The 22,577-nt window shown below is 43.0% G+C and overlaps 1 protein-coding gene across 2 annotated transcripts in view; it reads right to left on the minus strand.

Annotated features, from left to right (window-relative positions):
• The window catches only part of LOC116326863 (myosin-9-like), a 29,238-nt gene extending 13,898 nt beyond the window's left edge, over positions 1-15,340 (minus strand). The window contains exons 1-6 of one of the 2 annotated variants that reach the window (XM_039610966.1): positions 15,111-15,340; positions 4,309-4,640; positions 2,321-2,477; positions 1,279-1,306; positions 1,092-1,185; positions 471-491 (exon numbers count right to left, since the gene is read on the minus strand). In XM_039610966.1, the coding sequence (XP_039466900.1) occupies positions 471-491; positions 1,092-1,185; positions 1,279-1,306; positions 2,321-2,477; positions 4,309-4,635 (627 nt within the window). In that variant the 5' untranslated portion in view covers positions 4,636-4,640; positions 15,111-15,340. The remainder of the gene's footprint in view (positions 1-470; positions 492-1,091; positions 1,186-1,278; positions 1,307-2,320; positions 2,478-4,308; positions 4,641-15,110) is intronic. The other variant, XM_039610967.1, reaches the window with a different exon arrangement.
• Between the last annotated feature and the right edge of the window lie 7,237 nt (positions 15,341-22,577).

The raw sequence follows: 22,577 nt of genomic DNA on the forward strand, positions 1-22,577 counted from the left end.
TGGTGTCCCCCAGCCAAATGACTACAACTTCCTCAAGTGCATGTGAGGTCATTACACAACATGTATGCAGCTTAGGATATCTGTCCAAGCAAAAAAGAAAAGCGACTTTGGAATCATGGGCACGTACAAAGTAGCAACAAAACCTGTGAAAAGTTCAACCAGACAAATGTAAATACATCCATCATAGCAAAAGTAGCTCAAGCAAAGACCCGGCCCTCTTTATCCTGCCATTGTCTGGCTGAATTTTTCACAGGAACACATACGGCTGCCGCTGAGCTGCAAACAAACTTCCTCCATACTTCCTATTGGCTGGCAAGACATGTAACCCCTGCCCTTGATACAAAGTGACTCCCATAATAGTGCGGTCCAGCGAGGGGGGAGAGAGAAGAGGATGGGCGGGGTAGAAGGAGGACGGTGATGACAGAAGCAGGTGGGGAGGAAGAGTGAATGAAGGGGGAGGGTTAACTCACATGTGACAGGACCAAGTTGTTCTGTTGATGGGAGAGAGAAATACAACAACCTCAAAAAGGGACGATAGATGCGGTTTTCATTAAACCCCAGTGGGTGGGTTTCAGCAGCATCTATCACAGCGCTGACAGGCCAGATAACAGTAGTGTGATGTAATGGTTGACTGCTTGGCAGAGTTTTATTTCTACTGACAAGTTGCAGTAAAAAGTGAAGTAAAGCCAAACACATAGTAGATTAAGTTAGGTCTCTGGTCTATATGAAGTGTGACAGGAGGGCCTGAATGTACACTACTGTTTTCTGTGCCTGCAGGGTCGTTATTTTCATTGCCACACATTTTCCCTTGATGGTCTTTCTGTGCAGCTTTACCACACAGAAATTTTGCTCTGTTTCCTGTAGAAAATGAGCAGCTTGAAGGCAACAATGTAATGATTGATTCACAATCAGATAATGTGTGCATACTAATTACAGTTAAAATGAAAATAAGTAGATCCAGGGTGCTTGGAGGAAAAGGATGATTACTTGAATTTACAGGAGTAAAACAGCTGGGAGTGAAGTGAGATGAAGGAATGTGATAAACAATGAGGTCTGAAGGTTCGAATGCAAGTATCAGCTGCAAGACTGACCTGATCTTTTTTGGTCTTGTGAGAGGAGGCGATGTGAGCGAGATACTGGATGACCTTCTTCGTGTTCTCTGTCTTACCAGCACCAGACTCGCCTCTACAGAGACAAACAGGAAAAATATAAAATAGTCAGTGGACTGATTTAACACTAATGTGATCTCTGTTGATGTGTTCATCATCTATAACTTACGTGCAAAGGATGGACTGGTCTTCACGATCTGCACAAAAAAAATAAAATGTGCAAAATGTTGAATATGTATCCACTGAACAACAATTCTGCATATATAAAATGAACATACGTTATCATTACAGTGCATGCAGTTTTTTTGTCTATACGACAGGAAGTTCATTGACCACAGAGAGGAAATGAATATCCGGCTTCCTGCGACAGTGAAGACGTGCTTGGGTCTAAGTAACCTTTTTAATTACTGCATTGCCTCCTCAAATGAAAAGCATTGAAGGGACAGAGTGTAGCTCGGGTGGAGTGAGCAACAATATCCACAACAGTGGCCTTAATGTCCAGCTGCTGTGGTGCATGCAGGAGGTGGACTAATTAAAAGATACAATACAATTGCCATGCAGGAAACACCGAGAACTGTCTCGATGGCAATTCGCAGTCGCAAAAACACTGCATAATTATGTGACACGGCATGAGTTGGGGGGGGGGGGGGGGCACAGGAAATCTGCATTAGCAGAGCTTTGTCAGGAAATTTGCTCAACATAATGGCTGTAAGCTACTGTACAGGCTCAAACATGGTGTCAATTCATAAATGTTGAACATTTATTTTATATCCCATGTGTATCTTTCCAATGAGTGAGCAACAAATGTTATTAGCTTGAGCTGAGAGATTCTGATGGGACAAGCTGGAAAACTGCAATTCTCAGAGGGTCTCAACAACATTCTGCAACCAGCGGTCCCCTGGGTCTTCCATGCAGAGCCAAAATACAGAGTACTCTTATACCCTGCGTTCATTTTTAAAAGAAGTAATGATACAAACAATCAGCCAGTGTTGATCAAAGCTGTGCCACCCAGAACACCAGTTTCACAGACAATGTTCTGTCTGGGAATGTTAGACAGGAACTGTATTTTTTGGTGTGGAAATGTTCAAGAGTTTCAAACATTTAACAGCAAACTAAATATATTTTCATGATAGCACATCGCCGCCACATCCTTTTCTTTAAATGCCGTCATACAATTCTCATCTCGACAGGCAGCTGGGACCGTGTCTTACCCTGCATCATGCTTCTGTAAGCCGTGTCAGTGATGGCGTAGATGTGGGGTGGCATTTCGTGCCTCTTTTTGCCCTTGTACATGTCAACGATCTCCTCTGAGTAGATGGGCAGGTTCTTGTAGGGGTTTATGACGACACAGAAGAGGCCAGAGTATGTCTGCAAAGTGGATGAGAATTAAACAATTAAAGAAGTGCTCTTCGCCTGAAATGGAGAAAGAAATCTGTACTTAAAATCATTCTCTGTCTGCTTCTACAACGTCCAAGTCAAACAGAGAGGACGTGTATATGTGATCAGAGATTTGCATCCCTCTGCATTACTGAATTAATATAAATGACCAGTTCGCATTAAAGTAAAAGGGCTTCTGCAGCTTCTCGATAACAAGGACTTCCCATCTTCAGTTTAAAAATTCTCATGAACTCTTATTTGTAATCCTCCTGTGTTATGTAATATTAAACCCACCCTACTGCAAGTTTAAACTGATGACTGACCTTGGCATTATAAAAAGTACAGCTATTTGACAAGCCAGCCAAGTCATATACACAATAAAACAATGTTTTCTCAGAGTCAGACATTAAAATTCCCTGTTTATTCATTTCTATAAAACTAATAAGTCATGTATCTTGTATATCTGGAGTCATCTCTCCTCATATCATAACAAATGAAGGGGGTTTTTTTGTTTTGTTTTTTTAATATTTCGCATTCCTGAGCTGCCCTCCCAATTTCTTTGTACCAGGCATCTTTCCCTCTGTTGTACACCCGCATTCCCCCGAGAGATGGTCAATTTCATGACTACAGACCCTGGAGCCACTCAAACCGACCGTAGCCTGGGTCTCTGGAGGGAGGGGTACAACGGGCTGTGTTGATATGACCGGGTCACACATCGCAGAGTCAAAGAGGCCAAAATCACTCCCAGCCCAGATGGAGTAAATAACATTCATTATGGGGGCAGCAAGAGCAGTTACAACATAATTTACATTCCATGTTCATCTCTGCCAAAACTGTTTTTCATCTCTCTCACACTCCCGACTGTATTGTTCCCTACATCTTCCTGTTTACAAGACTCTGAAACACACATACACACACAGATCAAACAAGAGAGACAAAGTGGGACAACACTGAGGGAGAAGACTGCTGAAATACCACTAGTATGTTAAAAGACTGTTCACATTCTTTATAAGAAAAGCCAGTGTATGATTTGTCATTGCACTGGAGCTTAACAAGATAATTAGGAGGTTGGACAGGGTTCAAGAGTAGATTGTTTTCTATAAGCCAGTGGGGAACGGCTATGCTCTTCCTTTTTCCTGTCATTTGTTTTCTATAACAATAGTAACCTGGTTAACGTTTGACATTATGAGGCAAGTCTATGAGGAAGTAATCCCCACGAGCTAAAAGCAAAGTTTTCAGAGGGTTTTGTTTGTGGTTTTTCTCCTGCTCTTGGGTCTGAATGATGTCAGCGATAGCAGCCATCCCTAATATGGTGATCTCATGCACACAGCTCTGGCTGTGGGCGCAAAAGCCACACCCAACTGCTGATCAGACCTTTTGTTTATGAGGGGAAGCCAATCAAAACAAAGCTTGTTTTTTTCTTCAAAGGAAGAAGAGCTGAAACAGCTTGCTTCATGCAGGATGAGGTCAGGCGCTGCACCAAAGCCCAGTGTAATAATCTATTCTGAACTGTGATTCATAAGAAGTCCTAGAATTAAAACACAGTTTGATGTGAGCATAATGGGTCCGCAGTCAAATAGTGAACATGAAGAAAATGTATTTTCTTTATTAGAAAATCAACATATTAGTGCATCATTTAATTGAATGTCATTTTCAGTTGCAGCTTAAGCCTTGAATCTTGCAAAGCTACTATACTAGAATCCAAAATTAATAATATATGTGGGTGAATATAATTAGAAATCACATCTAGTAGATTATTGTGATGTTAGATTTCAGCAGACAGAATGAACAGAGCAAGAGAAGGTCAGTGCTCCATACTTACATATATAAGACCAGAGTAATATCTCTCTTTCAGGTTATGCAGCACGGATGCCTCATTCAGACACGTGAGCTCAGCCATGTCCTCGACCTTGCTGAACTTCGGGGGGTTCATCTTCTGGATGTCATCCTTGTTCACTCGGATCTTCTTTCCAGAGTCTGCCAGCTCCACAACGCACTCGTCGCCGTGCTCCTCCTTGATGGAGCCGGCCTCGAACCCCAGGCGCTCCGAGGGCACCCATACCAGCTTCTTGGAAGCCCAGTCAGCTTGTGCCAGTGGGTTGTTGACCACATTACGGTCCACATACAGAAACTTGTCTGCATCCGACATGGTTGCTGTTTTACAGAGAGAAAAAGAAACATTGTTTGTCGTTAGTGGTGCAGGGAGATTAGTGTCACACTAAAGTTTAATGAGCAGTTTCACATCTTCAAAGGTAATTTCCTGTTTAACTCCTTCTCTATTTGGTATCCATCTGTCTACACGTGTAATCTCTGAGGAATGCACAGGTCACCACTAATGTACAAGAGCAATACGGATCTGCGTTGACATAAAGGAAACGGGTCAAACAAGGATCTGTTACTCCGAGGCTAAATGCTGTGAATACCTAATCAAATTTCGAGCGGCAGGGAAGAAACGTGTCCGGATCACAGACACAGCCGTACCAACAGGGGTGCCTCCAGTTTGGCTAACTGCTCCAGTACACAGTCTTTTACTGGCTGGTCATGGTGCTCGTTTGATTTTAGAGAGATAAACTGGTTGATGAATTATAGCGCTTATCAAGGGGTTGCAGGAACTAAAGGAAAAGTCCCTTTTCACATTCCTGCTTGATTGTTTTGGTTTATTATTTAGAGGAAGTTTAAATGTTTGTGTGGTGCCACCCACATACATGTCATTCGTACTTTCCCCTTTCCAATAGATACTGAGTAGGCACCTTGAGGCCCATCCAAAAATTCCTCCTCTCTCACTAATGCGTTGCAAAACTATCAAGTAGGAGGAGAACTACCAAGCTTGATAAAACTCATGAATTATAAATGAATACAAAACAAATGAGATTCACACTGAATGTTGCAGTTCACATTACACACAAGCGCATAAAGATAAACATCAGGTCTAATCATATAGATTGAAATCTCTGCTCAGCCTAGTCTAAACACGCTTATAAATAACAGCTTGCTAACAGGGAGTGCTGTGGTTTAACCCATATGGAAAGTGACTAGACTAGTACAACCAGTAAGGCAAGCAAAAAAAAAGAAAAAGAAAAGAAAAGAAAAAAGGCGCGAGCAGGCTACAGCCAAACCGCCCAAACAGTGAGTGCAGAGACACTGTGAGCAATTAACCGAACGTAGTTTGCTTTCACCGACACCGGTACCCCAGCCTTTACTATCTCAATTATCATTCCAGCACAGCGGGAGACCCACACCAATTTTCCCAGCATCACCAGGGTTCTTGGTCTTTTCTAGTGTTCCCTCACCTCTGAGGGGAGCAGAGCACACAGACAGTTTGCATATGCTTCGTCACTCATATGCAAACGTCAAGAAAAACACAGCAGAGGTCGGGCTCAGCAGGTAGTCATGCCTGTGTCTAAATGAATATATAGAGGCAGTCAAGTGTTTGATGAGAGCAATTTCACACTGCAGGTCCAGTGGGACAAGGTTCAAATTACTCATGCTCAGCATAATAAAATGCTGCTTGTACACACCACTGATTTACAAGTCTTGCATTTCCAGAGCCTTACAAAAAGCCATGCACATTTTCCTTCAGCTGTCAGCAGTTCAACAGCAGACTTCACAGCTCACACATTTCCCCCTAAAGCCCCAAATTTAGAGGTACAGTGAATTTGTGTATAGTTGCTCTTGCTTTACAACAGTGAAGATTCTCAGCCAGAGGGACACAACCTTTAAACTCTGAAGCATTCATAAATTGTTCTCAATGTGACAGACTCTGGAGGACCTAAACCAAAAAAAGTACTAAGATACAAAAGTGCTGCTTGTTCCAGCACATTAACCCTGAGCTCTGAGAAAGAAAGCAGAGGCAGAGCCATTCTTCTCATGACCCCTGCTGCTCCATGTCCTCCATCAGCACTCTGTCAGGCTGAACCACAGCTGACGTCCATCACTGCGCACCACGCCCACTAGCTCATCTGTGGTCTACAGACCCCATCCTCTAACAGAACGTGGGGCAAATTTGTCCTGCTTTCTCTCTCAGCTGGCCACAAGCTTCCTCGTCTGCCTTCAGACTCCCTGTGCACAATCCTAACACCAGCACCCACCCTCCCCTTTTGTTTATCCAGTCTTTTCAGGGTCACATTCCTCCCATACTCACTCTTTATCAGAGAGAGACAGCATGCAAAGGCATTCCACAAATTTCTGTCCTATATACCTCTCCCCTTACATCTTTCTCAAACCCATTTTCTAGGGCTTCTTCCTGTCACATTAGCATGTCAAGTGTGCCCTTAGGGGTTTCACAAACATTGCTCCATACTTTTGAGAGCTCTTCATTCCTTGTAGTGCGTCTCTGACAGTGCTCCCATACTCCTTTAAACTTCTTTTGGCCATTACTTGTCCCTCTAAATTCAGATCAGTTGGCCCCGTGCAGAGTTTGTATGCGAGCCATAACTGATTATAATCCCTGTAGCTTTGTTGTCTGGCAAAAACAAGAAGTGAAACAGAACACACCCAGCGCTCTGGTTTGTTTTAGCTTGCTATGATTCAAAGGTACAGGGCGACATGTTTGCCAGGCCACTATAAAAAGTATCAAATAATCTTAACAAATACACACACCATCTGTTGCTGCAGTCAAGTTGCTTAAGGATCAAATACTTGCTAGTTTATTCATTTTAAATTAATGTTAACCAGAAGTCTTTCATACGAAACTGCAGTTTAGACATTTAATGTTTGGAAACTGCTGCAAGCAGTTGTTTTTCTTACCAATTAATCCACAGATTTTTTTCCTATTTGTCCATTCCCAGTTACATTATGTCTGACTTACTCAAAATGTTTTTGTCCTAACCACATAAAGTCAGTTTATCGTCACCTATAAAAAAAAGAATCAGCCAAGCAGTAGAAGAGGAGGACTAAAGTCCAATCTAACAATGACGTCTGCCATAGTCCGACTCACATGCCTGACACAGATAACCGTGACATACTTCAAACTAGCTCTCCAGAGAGCAATGAGGTCTAAAATTACTCCCAGCAGCTATTCTAGCTTGGCAAGGGCTGTTCTATATAGAAGGTAGAAGACGAGGGATAAAGAACAGCCAATTTTAGAGCCTAGCTTTTCCCCATAGAGCTTAACAGTTACAGTAAGTCTTGGATGTTGACTTGACATTGAGATAAAACACTGTGCATTAAAGCTCATGAACCTCCCCGGTTCCTATTCTTGAAGCCCTGCTGCCAATGCATCCATAATCCTGTAAGAATCAAGCGTTCTCTGAATCCCTGTCTGTGGAGCGACACTTGGCTGCGAAAACACCATCTATTCTGCTTAGCCCCACTTCAACTCATCTAGATTTTCATAACACAGATTACTTATTAAGTGATTACGTGGTGGCAGATACTTGGACAGTCATCCTGAAACCAGCACGGCAAAGTTTTATGAGCAATGACTGAAAACCCATTCAAAAATTATATAAAAAAAAAAAAAAAAAAAAAAAAAAAAAAAAAAAAAAAAAATCACAGAGTTAGTTAGCTCTACCCCATTAGACAATCTGGCTGAAAGAGGAAGAGGAACCACAAGACAACACGAGGACGAGAACAAAGGCCGGTGTGCAAAACTACTTCACAAAGACCAGTGTGGTTCCAAACAGAGGAAGTAATGCAGGAGCCAGGACATTTAGAAAGAAGTGCAGGAGGAACAAGGAAAGGAAAAGGGAAACGTAACGTTTAGAAAGCAGGTGAACCCAAGACCTTTTAAAACTGAGACCCTCGATTCATCAGTTAAAAACTCCCCGTCTTTCTTTTCTACCTCACCAAGTTAAAGATTTTTTTTTTTTAAAACCAAAAACTGGAGTCGAGACAACCTCCACCACAGCTTGACCATGTACAGTCAAACCCTCCTGCTCCAGCTGAAAGGAACCCATAAAGCCAGCTGTGCTGAGCTGACATTGGCAGGATTATTAATAGAAAGGGAGCAAAGTCAATAACACTGTACTCCCACCAACAGCATCTCATCACAGCATCCCACTAGCATAACCTGAGCCAAGCCTGCTCGTCCTCAGTTGCCTTTCTCATGCTGTGGACATTGTTTTGCCCCATTGACACCCTTCATCCGTTTATGCTACTCATTCCAACAAATACTACTTTGTCTATTTTTACTGCATCAATGGCTCTTCTGTCGTGGCTTTACTGCATTCGACCCCCTCGCACTTTGAGCTGATCACTGCAAGTCTGCCCTCTCATGACATGAGTGTGTGCCAGACAGGAGCCGCTAAGGTACCGAGTCAGTCAAAATTCATTATGGGCTTACACGTCAACTCTCTCTACCTCCTTCACCCTCCTCCTCTGAAAGTGGCACAAGGGTGGGGCAAGGAGAAGGGAGGGGAGGAGAAAAGAGGAAATGACAAGCTGAGAAAACTATTTTGCCATTTGAGGAACTTGTTGTGTGCGAGTCTTTCGACGAGAAGAAAGGTGGCGCTTTTCTTGAGCCCATGCTGTGCAGATCTGAGGACTGAGGAGTAAATTAAGCCCTGGCTGGAAAAATAACCACACTGCATGACAGACCTACATCACTTTCCACATTACTTTTCACATTCCTGCCCCAACCAGGATCAAATTTCACTGCACTGTAAGCTAGCCACTGCCATCTACCACTTGCAGCTAGGGGCCCCTACAACATCATATGACCTCAGACTTTAGTCTGACCCCCCACAACCTTTTCAGATGAGCTAGTGAACTTCTTCGCCGACACCACAGTCATGTTTAAGTGTGTTCATCTGAATTAGATTTGACTGACAGCGAAATAGTGGATATAACAATTGAACTATGAGTGTTTGGTTAGGCCTCTCGTCGTTAAATTAGTGCCAAGCAGGCCCTTTTCAACCATACACTGTATGCAGAGGCAGACACAGCCACCATAATGTCACCTACTGGTTATGAGGTTTTGTTGTAAAGATTTTGCTTGTGCATTTTGGCCATCAATTTTTTAATATCATTATTTTTAAACTAGAAATGAAGAACGAGAGGTGAATTTGTGTGGAATCCCCATGCAATAGTGATTTCTCAATATTTACTGAAAATTAAACCATTGTTTGAAAATGAACATTATCCTAGATCAAATAATGCTGAAAACCAGCTTCTAAGACCATAAAGTCTGATGTTGTCAGTCAAATGAGAACCAGGTTGCCTTCTCAGACTTCTAAACTAATGCACTTCTTTTCACAGATCGAAGTCAGGCCCTTTTGAGCATTAGCACAAGAGTACAGATTTAATGCACTTGCACAGTGACTTCATGTTTCAGCATATAGACTGTATACCAAAGATGGACATACTTTTCTACTGGTCAGCAAAGGGGCAACTCCTTTGGTTACCGTAGTAAGTAGTTTACGTTTTCTTTTTAGTTTATGAATGGACGACCACAATAGAGCATAAAAATATAAAGAAGTGTATGCTATTGGCGTGGCCTACATGTGTAGGTAGACAGATAAGCTACTATTGTCTCTCAGTTTCTTAGTCAGATCCACTCAATCTTGCAAATTTTAAAACACCAAGACGGTAAAGTCGCAACACTACTAGGCTTACTAACCAAAAGGTGCCATCACACTGCCAAGTTCATCGTTAATATACAGTCTATGAGCTCAACAACTACACATCATTCTAGTTGACCTTTTCAAGCACTTCTTTTACTTTAAGTTAACTTTCTTGCACTTGATCACAACACAAGTTTTTACGGTGGAGACAGTGCAAAAAAAAGAATTGGAGAGGGAACATGATCTTTCGACATACTGCCTCAAGTCAAGCATTTCAATGATACTTTTAAGTCATCAGTTTCCAATATATCCATTTCACCTCCACCCAATCCAAGCAATAGTTAAGATTCGATGTTGATTTAAATGACAAATAGGGCAGATCGTTTGAAATAGGTCATCTGCCTGACAACTGCAACAGTTTCAGGGTCACAGAACAAATTTCACAGCTATCTTTGAAACAACCACCCTGTTACACCACAGCCCAAACGACTGGTTACTTCGCCTGGCCTTTTAGAAAAACACTCCAACAGTATTGACTATGTGATAGCTCACAGATCGTTACGTAAGCCTTTTAATAGACAGTGAAAGAATGCAGAAGGGAGTTAAGATACACATTTCTGTTTGTCAGCAGCAATCTTTCTTAGGAGGAAAGCTGCACTGGAACAGCTACGCATTTGATTTCTGACAGACACAATGAAGGAAATCTACTTTTATTGCTTCACTTTTCATATGTTCTTAAACATTCAAGTATACCAGCAGAAAGCCTCCATCTGCTGCTTCTACTTTGTGGATTGCCATGCGGTTTGTCTCAGCCTTATCACTTGTTATCGCTACTTGGGTCACTCCCTTTGAGAGATTCAGACAATACAAAGCTGTCTTCTTTACAAAAAAACCCCATCTCATAAAACAACACATTAACAGTCTTTAGAGAACCACATGACAGTCTGACAACCTGGACAGCTGGCATGTAGTCAAATTTCTGATTAACATGTGAATAAACTGTCCAACGGGAGTCAAATATTAGACCTATTACTCAGCAAGTTTCAAAGTTCATAGTGCAAAACTGTCTTTCACTTCGTCCCAAGTATCAATTGCTTTTACGCACAGTTACAAAAAAAAAAAAAAAACAACCAGGTGTGTAGGTCACACACGCCCACCCAACCATGGACAAAGTACATTTAGGTCATATGCAGAAAGGCAACTGAGCTTTACTACAGTCACGGCAGATTAGCCACCTTCCCTGTTTCAGGCCTTTTAACCTCCACCCAGCTTTTGTCTTGATTCACACTAAAGAAAAAAAACGTACATTTACATGAATAAGTAAAGCATGCTAACTAGAACTTTGAAAAAGTTTTTACAAGACAAGATTTTGGAGAAGGCTCAACTGTATGACTGTAATCTCTAATCAAACAATACTTCATAATTAGTGTAACCGAACAGAAAGAAGCACCATCTGCTGAGCCATTGCCACAAGGAGGCATAAGTCAAGGTCTGTCCTTCAAGACCTGAAATATCAACAAGTCTTTTGTTTATGTAGACTAAGTCAGAGCACAGTCATTTCCTGGCATTGTTGGGTTCTACTGAAACCTCACAGGTGTGTGCTGTGAGGGAGGAAGGTGGGGGGGGGGGGTAATAAGCAGAGGAAAAGAGACAGGGGAGGTAAAACGAAGAACATGCACTGTGAACAGAGGTCACAGAGAAAGGTCTGATAAGAAGACTGAGACAACAAGGAAATACAGAGCAGTTTAAAAAAAAAAAAAGAAAGAAAGAAAGAAAGAGAAAAAAACCCCACGGTCTGCATATCCTTGAGAGCAGTCGGGTCAACCACTAACTGAGGCAGAGCTAAATTAGAAGAGACATTCAGGAGAAAGCAGCAGTTTGAATGACTTGAATTAAAGGCCAGCATTAATGATATACTGCATTCAGACTCCACAGGCTCAAATGTGTTAATGTTTGATACTGCCTTAAATACACAAAAATGAGTTTAAGCCAGTGTCGCTCACAGCTGACACTGCTACATAGGATATGATTGGCTCTGCTATGGATAATGGAAAAAAACAAACAAACAAAAAAACTTGGCAATCTCCTCTGACAGGAATGTTTTGTTTATATTTGTGAATCTTGTGTGAAAGACGCACCCAAATTTCAACATTACCATTTTCCTGAACATTAAGAAACTATTTCAAGAAAAGGTAGAAGCTAAACCAAAGGAAAGTCACATTTTCAAAAGTCAGAACCTTTTTTTGTTCTCATCATTTTCAACAGACAGGTATCATAATTAATTCAACTATGCCCCATTACTCTCAGTCCTAAAAAAAGCCCAGCACATATTCCAATCTGTTTTTCTTGGCAATCTAAATTGCAGGAATTACTGCACATGCGAATGTAGTTCATAAAGGCAGAGTAGGGATACCTGACATTTCTTCAAAGAACACTGTGACTGGGTAAAAGATTGCGATGTGCCAAATAATGTCACACTGCCCTCTCCACAGAGCAACAGAAGCAAGGGGCCTGCAAGTAATCTTCCCCAGCTGAGACATCCACTCTTCAATGAAATCTAAACATCCACAGGCAAGTTCCCTCAGACCGTATCACTCTGAAAAGACTGAACAGCCTCGCAAACCAGCACCCTGTTCACATTTTAAAAGAGGCCTGCATTCAATTTTGTCAGGACTACAGTACATAACTGCCGCCCCCCCAGGAGGGCCTCGAGTATGGACATTGCTGACACATGAATGATGGAATGTAACGATCTCTGCAGGGGGGCTCCATAACAGCACCGAAACTGGCAAAGGGAGAGGGGAACTGGCCTCCAGAAGATGTTGCACAATGTATTAATTTGCCAAAATGACTCTTGTGAATAACAGGATATGACATACAACATGTCACCCCATGTGACCCTTCAAGCATCAGACTTTATTTCTCAAGCATCGCAGCACATGACTGCTGCTCTCAGGGAGACTCATCCGGAGAAACGTCACCCTGAGATGCCATTTATAGAAGAATTCTGCACAAGCTGTGGCTATTCTTCTGCTACTACAATGACTAATACTGATCACTGCTCAGCCTGCAAGCATAGTTACTGTAGTAACCTTGCACTGTGGTTTAAGACTTTCTTGGCAGAAACCAACTGATATGAAATAAGCGTTTCTGTTCAAAAGCAAAAAGGTGCCACGCTGCCTCCCTCTGAGACCACTAACACCTTCTACAATGAGAAGCAGGTTTGGGTGGAGGAGTGCCAAAGCTGCTGGGATGCCCAATTCTGATTTGATGCAGACTTTGTGCATTCCTTCCCCCAAAATGCTGAACTTTGGTGGTTGTCATAGCCTAAATGACTAGAGAGGGTGCGTTCCACAGTCCCTGAGTGCAAACAACTATGCGTCATCTAACGGATGCAAACAAATGATACTGACAAAGCACATCACTCAGGAGGATGCACACTGGTATGACATGATTGGTCCTGATTTGAATGGGACACTGAAAATCTGTGATTGGCCCAAATGTTGCCGTAACATGCATGTTCTCTTTGAGCCTGAACTAACTAGAGATGCTTTTTTGTAATCTCTGTCCTGCGAAGTTATCAGAAGACTGTTATGAAGCCCTTGCAGATCAGCATTTCCACTGCAGACGCATGCACACTTTGCCCGAGCTTGAACTCAAAGTTTCCTGTGATGACTTTCGAGGCTCTAAAATTACATGGCGTCTCATGTTTTACAGATCGTAAAGCCTTTTGAGGTAAATTTTGGTTACTGGGTTGCACAAATAAAAATGCACTCAGACTGAGCTGATACCGAGCCCTTCCAGCTCTTATAAGTGGAAGAAGTCACGCTGCCCGGCTAATGTTCATCAGAGTGGACCGCATTGTAATTACAAGACAAGCCTGGTCATTTTAAGCTGGCACTGCAGGAACCACTCTGACTTAACATCTGGCTCATCTACATAACAACCACATCTTTTATCATAATGCCCATCTCCCTCTGCGAAATACTTCCTTCTGCTTCACCCCTTAATGACTTTAGATCCTCTGTGTGGATAACATTCACTGCATTTTTTACACGCATCTCTATTTTCGTTCTTCACTATCTTGGCCTGGAATAATGCTGACTGGAAACACTGCTTTCATATCAGGCAATCAATGAGTGTATGAAGAATGAAACCTTAGCCTTACTGGAAAGCCAGTGGACTTTTATCTTAAGAGATAATAAATGTTAAGTGCCTCCCAGGTGAACTAGAATATTTTTATTAATAAATCTATCTAGAAATATGTACTTCACATAGTACAGACAATCACATAGAACAAGTTAAGCTTCTGAAACATCCATATTAGCCCAGCTCCTATGAGTTTTCCCACTAAATTACTTCTCTATGCCTCTCCCAAAAATCACAGTCAAATGTGTTCCTCGTGTTGTCAGCGTTGTTTAAGCCTTCCTGGTGCTACCATGTTGGCAGTAGCAGTGCACAGACATGCAGGTGATATGGTTTAGTATGGGTAAAGCTGGTCAGTGGCGGAAACGCTCAGCTCGGCGATCCACTGACGTCATCCTGCCAGCCAGACATATTACCGGCCACACTCTGTGTCTGTCTCCCACCGCTACACACCGATAAGTTCAACCACCACAAACTAAGCATTCATATCTTACACCGAGCCGGTGTTCGGATAGCCTGAACTTCCACCTCTTCTCTTGAGCTCAAACTCTCCCCCGGCTTTTTTTTCTCTCTTTTTTTCCTTCCACGGTGCCATTCATTCAAGCGAATCACTTCCTGCCTCTACCGTTAAGACTTAGCTTCTCGCGAGCTGCCACAACGCTGAAGCTGTACTCTGAGACCTACGCTTCACATACTGCACACTCACTCGTGTATTAAAAGTTTATGGTCGGTATATTATTTGAATATTAAAGTGCTGTGAAGTTAAATAAAGCTCGGGTTAAAACTCTGACGGAGGTCCCACTCCACCCAGAGCAGCTTGCTCTAGTTGCAGCACTGAACTAGCCAAAAAAAGAAAAAAAAAGCCCTGCTTCCTGGTTCACTGCACTTGCTGCGGCGACAAGCGAATTGCACGAGTTAGAAACGAGTACATGGAGAAAGCATGGCAGACAAAAGTGTTCAAGTTGAAAGAAATTACCTGCTTTTGGGGTGCAGGATGCCTTTTTTAAGAGGGTGGCTAACAACAACCTTGTGGCTCAGTCAGCGTCGCAGTGAGACAAACTTATCTTCCTGTCGGCAGCAGCTTCGAAGAGTTCAGGCTAAACTACAGAGCTCGCTTCCTCCACTTCAGTCAGTCGCTCTTTCTATCTTTTTTTCTCTCTCTCTCCCCCTCTTCCTTTTTCCCTCCCTCTTCCACTGGCTGGTCTCTGGTTTGCGTAATTTTAGTCAGCGAACGGCCCGCCGGAGCCTGGGGTGGGGTTCAGGATGAGGCGGGACCCAGCTGTCACATATCCGCCCCCTGGCCAATGGCCGCCGTCCTTTGTTAATCCTCGACACTTTTGTCCAATCAGCTTCTTCTGAAGGCGGCACAGTGCAGAGGGGTGACAGCGAATAGGCGGGACAAAGAAAAAAAAAACTGAACTTGAAAGCGTTGAGAGGAGGGAGGAGAGACTAGAGAGGTTACCGATAAAGCTGTGTTTAATGAGAGAGGTATGTGCATGCTAAGGATTTTTATGACCATATAAGTACCAGTCACTCTCAGGATGAACTGCATCACTCAGGATCTCCCCTCGTGTGTCAGCGAGGTCTAGTCTGCCCTGAACGCTGTGCTAAACAACTAGCACAGATGGCTCCAGATGTGATTGATTTTGTTTCTGCTGTCAGATAGCAGACAAATCATGCACATGCAGGCTTGCCTGCTACTCATATTACTAATCTGTCTGTCTCTTTCTTTTTTAAGGTGTAACGAAAGCTCAGGCAGTGGTTTGTTGAAACTCTACACCCACCTCTGTCTGCTTAAACACATAAGATGTATTAATAGTGGAGCACTCCTCTCTGTAAACAGGCTGTCTCCACTCTAAAAGGAGGTCAGGAAGGCCAGTGTGCAGCTGAGTGGCTGACCCACACTTTGGCAGCATGGTTGCAGAGGGCCTTGAATTTTTCACTGTTAAACAATTTTCAAAAACTCAGTCATCCTGTCACCATTACATACAAGTAATTTCAGCTTATTGGCTCCTGCTTCCACCAGAGGGATTTTTTAAATATAAAAACTTTATCCACACTTTCCCAAGCTCTTAGATGCGAGAAACCAGGTGATGTGGATTTATTTTTGTGATGCAAAACGCAATTACCCTTTTAAAAAATTCCACCTGCACCTTTGGGCCAGTCCCAACAGATCTCCAGTTTTTGTTTTTTGTTTTTTCCCAGTGAGTTTATTGAAATGCAGCCATACACCTGTCAGATATGAGATTAGATCTGAAGAACAAACACGGTGTAAGATAAAGTTCAAAAACAGTTATGTGACTTTTCACTTGCCCGACAAGTAAGCCGAGCTTCGTGATCAGACGTGTTAACACTGCATGGGAACCGCCGCAGGTGATGATCTAATTAGTGTGAAAGGAGAGAAATACATGTTGACATTTGTTTTCATTTCGCTGTTTAAAAAAAAGGCTCTAACATTGCTTTGTGGAAAGAAATGAAGGATAAAGAGAGAATGGGGGAATGGAGAACAGGAAAGCAGGAATGTGGTAGGAAAGGGTGAATGATGTGGAGATGAAAGTCCTGTGGTACCAGTGCCAAAGTCTACGCCGGAGAATGGAAAGTACAATATGAACCTGTTTACTTCAAGCAGCCCTCCTGGATTCAAATTGGGTGATTTGAGCCCGGTTTGCTGAGCGGGCCCTGAAGGCACAGGACCAACGCACATGCCACAACCAGCAGGGAGACGTTAGCGGTGGAAAATAAATGTTTTTTCACTTTCTCTGTGTTCCCATAAAAATGCCATTGGATGTCTTCACTGTCTGCTTTAAGGGTTTGTGTTTTCACTTCAGTTTATCACCAATCTGTTTGTGGACCCTGACTATTAGGCTTTGGCTGTCAGTATATGCTGCTGCATTGGTGGATGCGCAAAATGACCAAAGCTTCGAGTAATGCGAGTCAAAAGTTCAGGAGTTGGACTTTTCTAAGGACTCGGTTTCAGGCCCTTTTTTTTCTATTATTGACTCTGTGTGATGTCAGTGAGAGCCAGAGTTATTATAGTTTCCTGTTTTTGAATGACTTTCAGATTTTTATTTCATTTTGACTTTTATTTAATTTCAGTTTAGTTTCTTCTCTCAGTTTAGTTTTTATTGTTTGAAAATGTTCAATATATATATATATATATTTGTTAGTTTTCCAAAATTTCATAAAATTGTTTAATTTAGGTTTAATGGGCAACACAGTGGTGCAGTGGTTAGCACTGTTGCCTCACTGCAAGGTCCTGGGTTTGAAACCAACATCAGGCCGGGGCCTTTCTGTATGCTATGTTCTTCCCACCTCTGCGTCGGTACTCTGGCTTCCTCCCACAGTCCAAAGACATGCAGTTAGTGAGGTTAGGTTAACTGGTGCCTAACATGCCAATAGGTGTGAATGGTTGCCTGTGTCTCTGTGTTAATCTTGCGACAGACTGGCGATCTGCCCAGGATGGACCCTGCCTCTCACCCTAATTACAGCTGGGATAGACTCCAGCTCCTCATGACCCTGAATAAGTAGAATATAGATGCATGGATAGTTTTAATATTTTTCAGAAGATTATTTTTTTAGTTTAGTTTCACTTAACTATAATAAGATTGATAAGAGCGGATAACCCTGATATGGTCATTTCAGCGGTAGTGACCGGGGATTGCCCGTCTGCCTGCAGCGAGCTCCATTGTCAGATGGAGGCAGTGTACAAAGTATGTGGTACAACCGGTCTGTGGGCCACTCTATGTGCTGTTGTTGCTCCGTCAGCTAACCGCGAAGAGCGAAGTTATTACATACAAAGAGCTGAAGTGAAACTGAGTGTCAAAAACACTGAAAAGTGTCACTGCAGCTCTGCACTGCATGAGCCACACCCCTCGTGCTCAGACCTTCTGTTCATATGTGGCAACCAATCACACGAAAGCTATATAAAAAGGAGAAGAGCTAAAACAGCTTGAATTAAAGGGTCTGCACAAACACCCAGTATAAAGTAGATAAGGATTATTTGAACCGTGATTCATGCAAAGCCACTAAATCAGCACAACAGATCCTTATTTATGATTAAGTGCTTGAGGTTAAAGTGGCAGAGCTGTGGATTATAACCCAATCTGCACACTTTTCATTTAAAGCAAGTTTTTCTACTAAGACAAGTCTTTCTGTTTTTCCTGTTTGGAAGTAATCCCTGATAAGAGATGGCAAAACAAAACAGATGATGGCGTTGTGAAGAGAGATAACACATATCTGATAGAAATATTTCAGTGCAGGTATACTTGAACTACACATTCGCTGCACAAGGCAAACTATTATGCTCATTTATGCCTAGAAGTTGCCTTATATTGCAGCAGGGCCTAAGGCATGACGGGAATCCGCTGACAAACACAGGAAAATGACATTTTCAGTACAATGTGTGACTTATGTTCACCGCGTGTCACTATGAGTGGAATGTGTCTGTTTGTTTTCCCATATGTTTTGGCAGCTGGGTATCGCATGTATGGAGAGCGAAATGCTGACGATTCAGCGTGTCTGCATGGAAAAATCAATAAGCCCCCACATCCCTACTTTACTAGGATGGACGGGAAATATCTGAATTTTCAGCTAAGAGGTCAAAGGTCACGTGTTACTTGAGAGGGACCAGATGCCAAAAGAGGACAGGGGCAGAGGTGAAGACAACAGGGGAATAAACAAGAGAGTCAGGCTTCTGACACGCAAACAGATCTGAGCTCAAAGCACATTTTGTAGTATGACAACAGCTTCTCATATGATAAGAATCTTGGATCCAAAGGGGAAAAAAAGAGAAGCAAACAGAAGTGGGAAGCTAAATAAATGTGGGATTAAAACATAGGCAGAATTACCAAATATGGACAACTCTGACCTCACCATCTCCCTCCCTCCCTCTTCCCTTTCTCTCGCTCATTCTCTCTCTCTTTTTCCCCCCCTTCAGTTGGTTGTAATAGCAGCAGCAGGGTGTGTCTGTAATTCAGGGTGTGTAAGGCCATTATATCATCCAGTCAGAAAGAAAGGAACTCATTCAGTGGCGGCATGTTAAAAAGGGTGCCATGTTAACTCACTGACCACTCTTGGTTTGTAACCGCTTGCGTGAATTTGTGTGTGTGAGCGTCAGTGTGTGTGTGTGTGTGTGTGTGTGTGTGTCTGTGCCCTCAAGCAAGACACAGGCCTACATGTCTGTACACGCAAAAGCTCAGATGTAGGTCAAATAATAGAGCAAACAAATTTACCTCTTATACTCATTTCCTACTCAACTCTTTCACTTCTGAAGTATACTAGAATCACAGTTCGAAATAATCCTTATCAACTTATCCTGGCTGTTGACGCAGGCCCTTAGTTTTATTTATATAGCACCACATCACAATAACCCCCGCCTCTGTATTATTGTAATGTAAAAACCCTAAAATAAAACAGAGAAAACCCCAACAATCAAACAACCCCCAGTGAGCAAGTATTTGGTGACAGTGGGAAGGAAAAACTCCCTTTTAACAGGAAGAAGCCTCCGGCAACAGCCAGGCTCAGGGAATGGCAGCCATCTGCCACAACCGGTTGGGTGTGCGGCGAGGTAAAGGATGCCTTTTTTTGTATGTCTTCAAACAAGCTGTTTGCGTCTCTTTCACCCTCCCTTTAAGGCCGACTTTCTCCCTATTTGCTGCGGCTTGCAAACAAAAGGTCTGAACAACAGGTGGGAGGGGCTTCAGCGCTCATGCAGTCACTGGGATTACTTGCACGTACATTGAACTCATTGGCTATTTTTATGAGGAGCATCTGCCATTTTAACAGCACATATATGACAGAAAATTGGGAAACCTCTAATAGGGTCACTTTATTGCTACTGTCTGAGCCACATCCTCTAGCTCTAACCGGTCAACAACACTTATTACAACCCATGTGGTTTGTTAGTCACCATCTACCTGTCTGCCGAGACTATGTACCCAGCATGCTTCAGTTCACACAGCCTCTTGACATGGTTAAACAAAGTGTTTGTTTGTGTGTATTTGAATAGCACGAACCGCAAAGAATAATTAAGAGCTTCCTCAGCTTTTATGATAATGCAATAATAAGCACCGGTGTGTCCAGTGGCTATTTATTCTGTCTTTAGTCTCACCCTGGGTTCCAGCTCCTCCATCCTCCTCCTTTTTCCCTAGCAATCAGTACACAGGAAGGAGTGATAAGACACATGTTGACTCACAAAACTAGGGAATGTGGAGTAAAAGGGAAAACAGGCACAGCTCGTCTTCCTTTGTCCGTCTCTCTCCCCCCTCTTTTTTTGCGTCTCTGATAAGACAGCATCCCTAATACATGCTAAGTCCATAAGGTATTGCATGAGCGAAAATGAAAACTGATGGGAGTGAGAGAAACAGCAACAGTGGCTGCTTTGTCTGGAACAGAACGCAGATCTAACAAGGTGGAGAGGGTGTGTGTTTAACATATAAATACAGATATGTATTTACTATAAACACAGAATGCTCTCAGGCCTGTGCCAGATCAGCTCTTTCTCTTATAAGCACCTCACCCAAATGCACACACAGGGCAAAAGCGTTTGGCTCAGAGACAAGCGATGCCATTTCGAACAAACAGAGAGTGAACATTAGCAGTTTGGGGCTCTAAAGTGGGACAGACTCACTGCAAGAATTCTGGCAACTCTGCCTCTTGCCGTCTACTCAGCAGCAGCCGCCGCTGGCTTCCCCTGACTTTTTTTGCCTTTTATGGTCACAAGAGGTGGTTGAGCGAGAGAGAGAGTGAGAGAGAGCACAAAAAAGAGAGAGAGAGGATGGAGGTGTGGTCTATTGTTTATGGCGGAAGACGTGTAGGGTTACATGTTGGTCTTGAACCTCTGGTGGTTGTCGTCATCTCTTCAGTCACCTCTTTCCCTCAGCCTGACAGTATAGGAACTGCATAGGAAGTCATGTGGCCCGGTTGCTGATTATCAGAGGCAGAAGGGGAAAAAGCGGCAGAAATTGTAGCTCTTTCACAGACAACTCAAAAACTATGCAGGAATGTCTTTCATCCAGCTTACAACAATTGTGTTTGTACATCTGGGCCTTTAGCTTTACTCACACCTGCTTACGTAAAGCCAGTGGAATTCCACCCCCTCCTCCTCCCCCTCCTTCTTTTCAAATAATACAAAGAAAATCACTTGATCTCTGATCTGGCTGCTACTGAGTAACTATCGGTGAGCACATCCTTGGGCTTCATTTGCAATGACCTAATCCAAACCAGGACCCGCTGAAAGTGCAGATGATAAATGATGTGACTTTAATGAGCAGTTATGAAGGCCCTCGCCATGATTCTGTCAGCTGTGGGCTCTCTGTAATGACACGCCAGGATGGGAAAGCAAGCAGGCAGGGCTGGGCATGTTTTCTGCTGAGCAAACAACGAGAGATAGAGACGATGATGAGAGAAGGGTCTTTCTAGGCAGGCCAGGTAATCTCCTGTCTGCTTTTCCACGAAGCACTCAATTCTTTGAATGTTTCATTAGTGATACAGACTTGCCTCACTCCTGCACTCCAGTCTTTATCGGGCAGACCCCTCACAATAAAAGTGTTTATGTGAGTACAGAAACTGACATTTTACTTTCTATCCCTCGTCACTGTGAGGTGCAATGCTACATAAATAAATAAATAAATAAAAGCAAGCCTAATTTTACTACTCTGCTGTTAATCATTAACCACATCCAGTGATAAAACAGCTATTTATTACTTTCTTTCCTGGCACCATAGCAACTTACAAGCAAGCAAAGGCTGAACTCACACTTATTCGGACTGGAGAGAGGTAGATCGTTTATGCACAGCACGAATGTGACAGGCTCGAGGGTCAGAGTCCGTCTCCCAAGTCGCAGCACATGTCGAGAACATCTCGACCGCGACAGAGGAGGGAAAGGTGGCTGGGCACGGTACGGTACTCTGGCCCAGGTGCAAGAATGAAAACATGCAAAGGTGAGAATTAGAGACGCAGACGAGGAGGCAGACACTGTTGATTTGAGGGGGTGACAGAAGGGAGGTAATTTAAGTAGAGGGTGGTGTGTAGGCATTTCGGTAAAGACTGGATTGTAACAACATGAGTAACACCTGCATGTTCAGACAGAAGGCACAGAGAGATTTGGGGGGATGACGCTGGCATAATACAACTGGAAATCCTCCAGTTCACAACAACAGTCCTTTATATAGTAAGTTAAGACCCTGTAACATTAGAGAAAACCCCCAAAATCCAACATCCTCCTAACTTCCTGAGGGCACAGGTTAGTGGGATCCGTATCCACAGATCAGGAACATGGATGTCTGGAGATACAGAAAGGAAGGGAGAGAAACAGAGGACAGACATTGGAAGGATTATGGATTTTAATTATGTCATATAAATGCAAAGGGAATGAAAGAGAGGAGAGGTACTCAGTATCTGATACCAGGTCCCCCAGCAGAATCTCCTGATCCAGCCCAAAACA

This window comes from Oreochromis aureus, linkage group 4 (genome assembly GCF_013358895.1).
Source record: "Oreochromis aureus strain Israel breed Guangdong linkage group 4, ZZ_aureus, whole genome shotgun sequence".
NCBI classification, from domain to species: domain Eukaryota; kingdom Metazoa; phylum Chordata; class Actinopteri; order Cichliformes; family Cichlidae; genus Oreochromis; species Oreochromis aureus.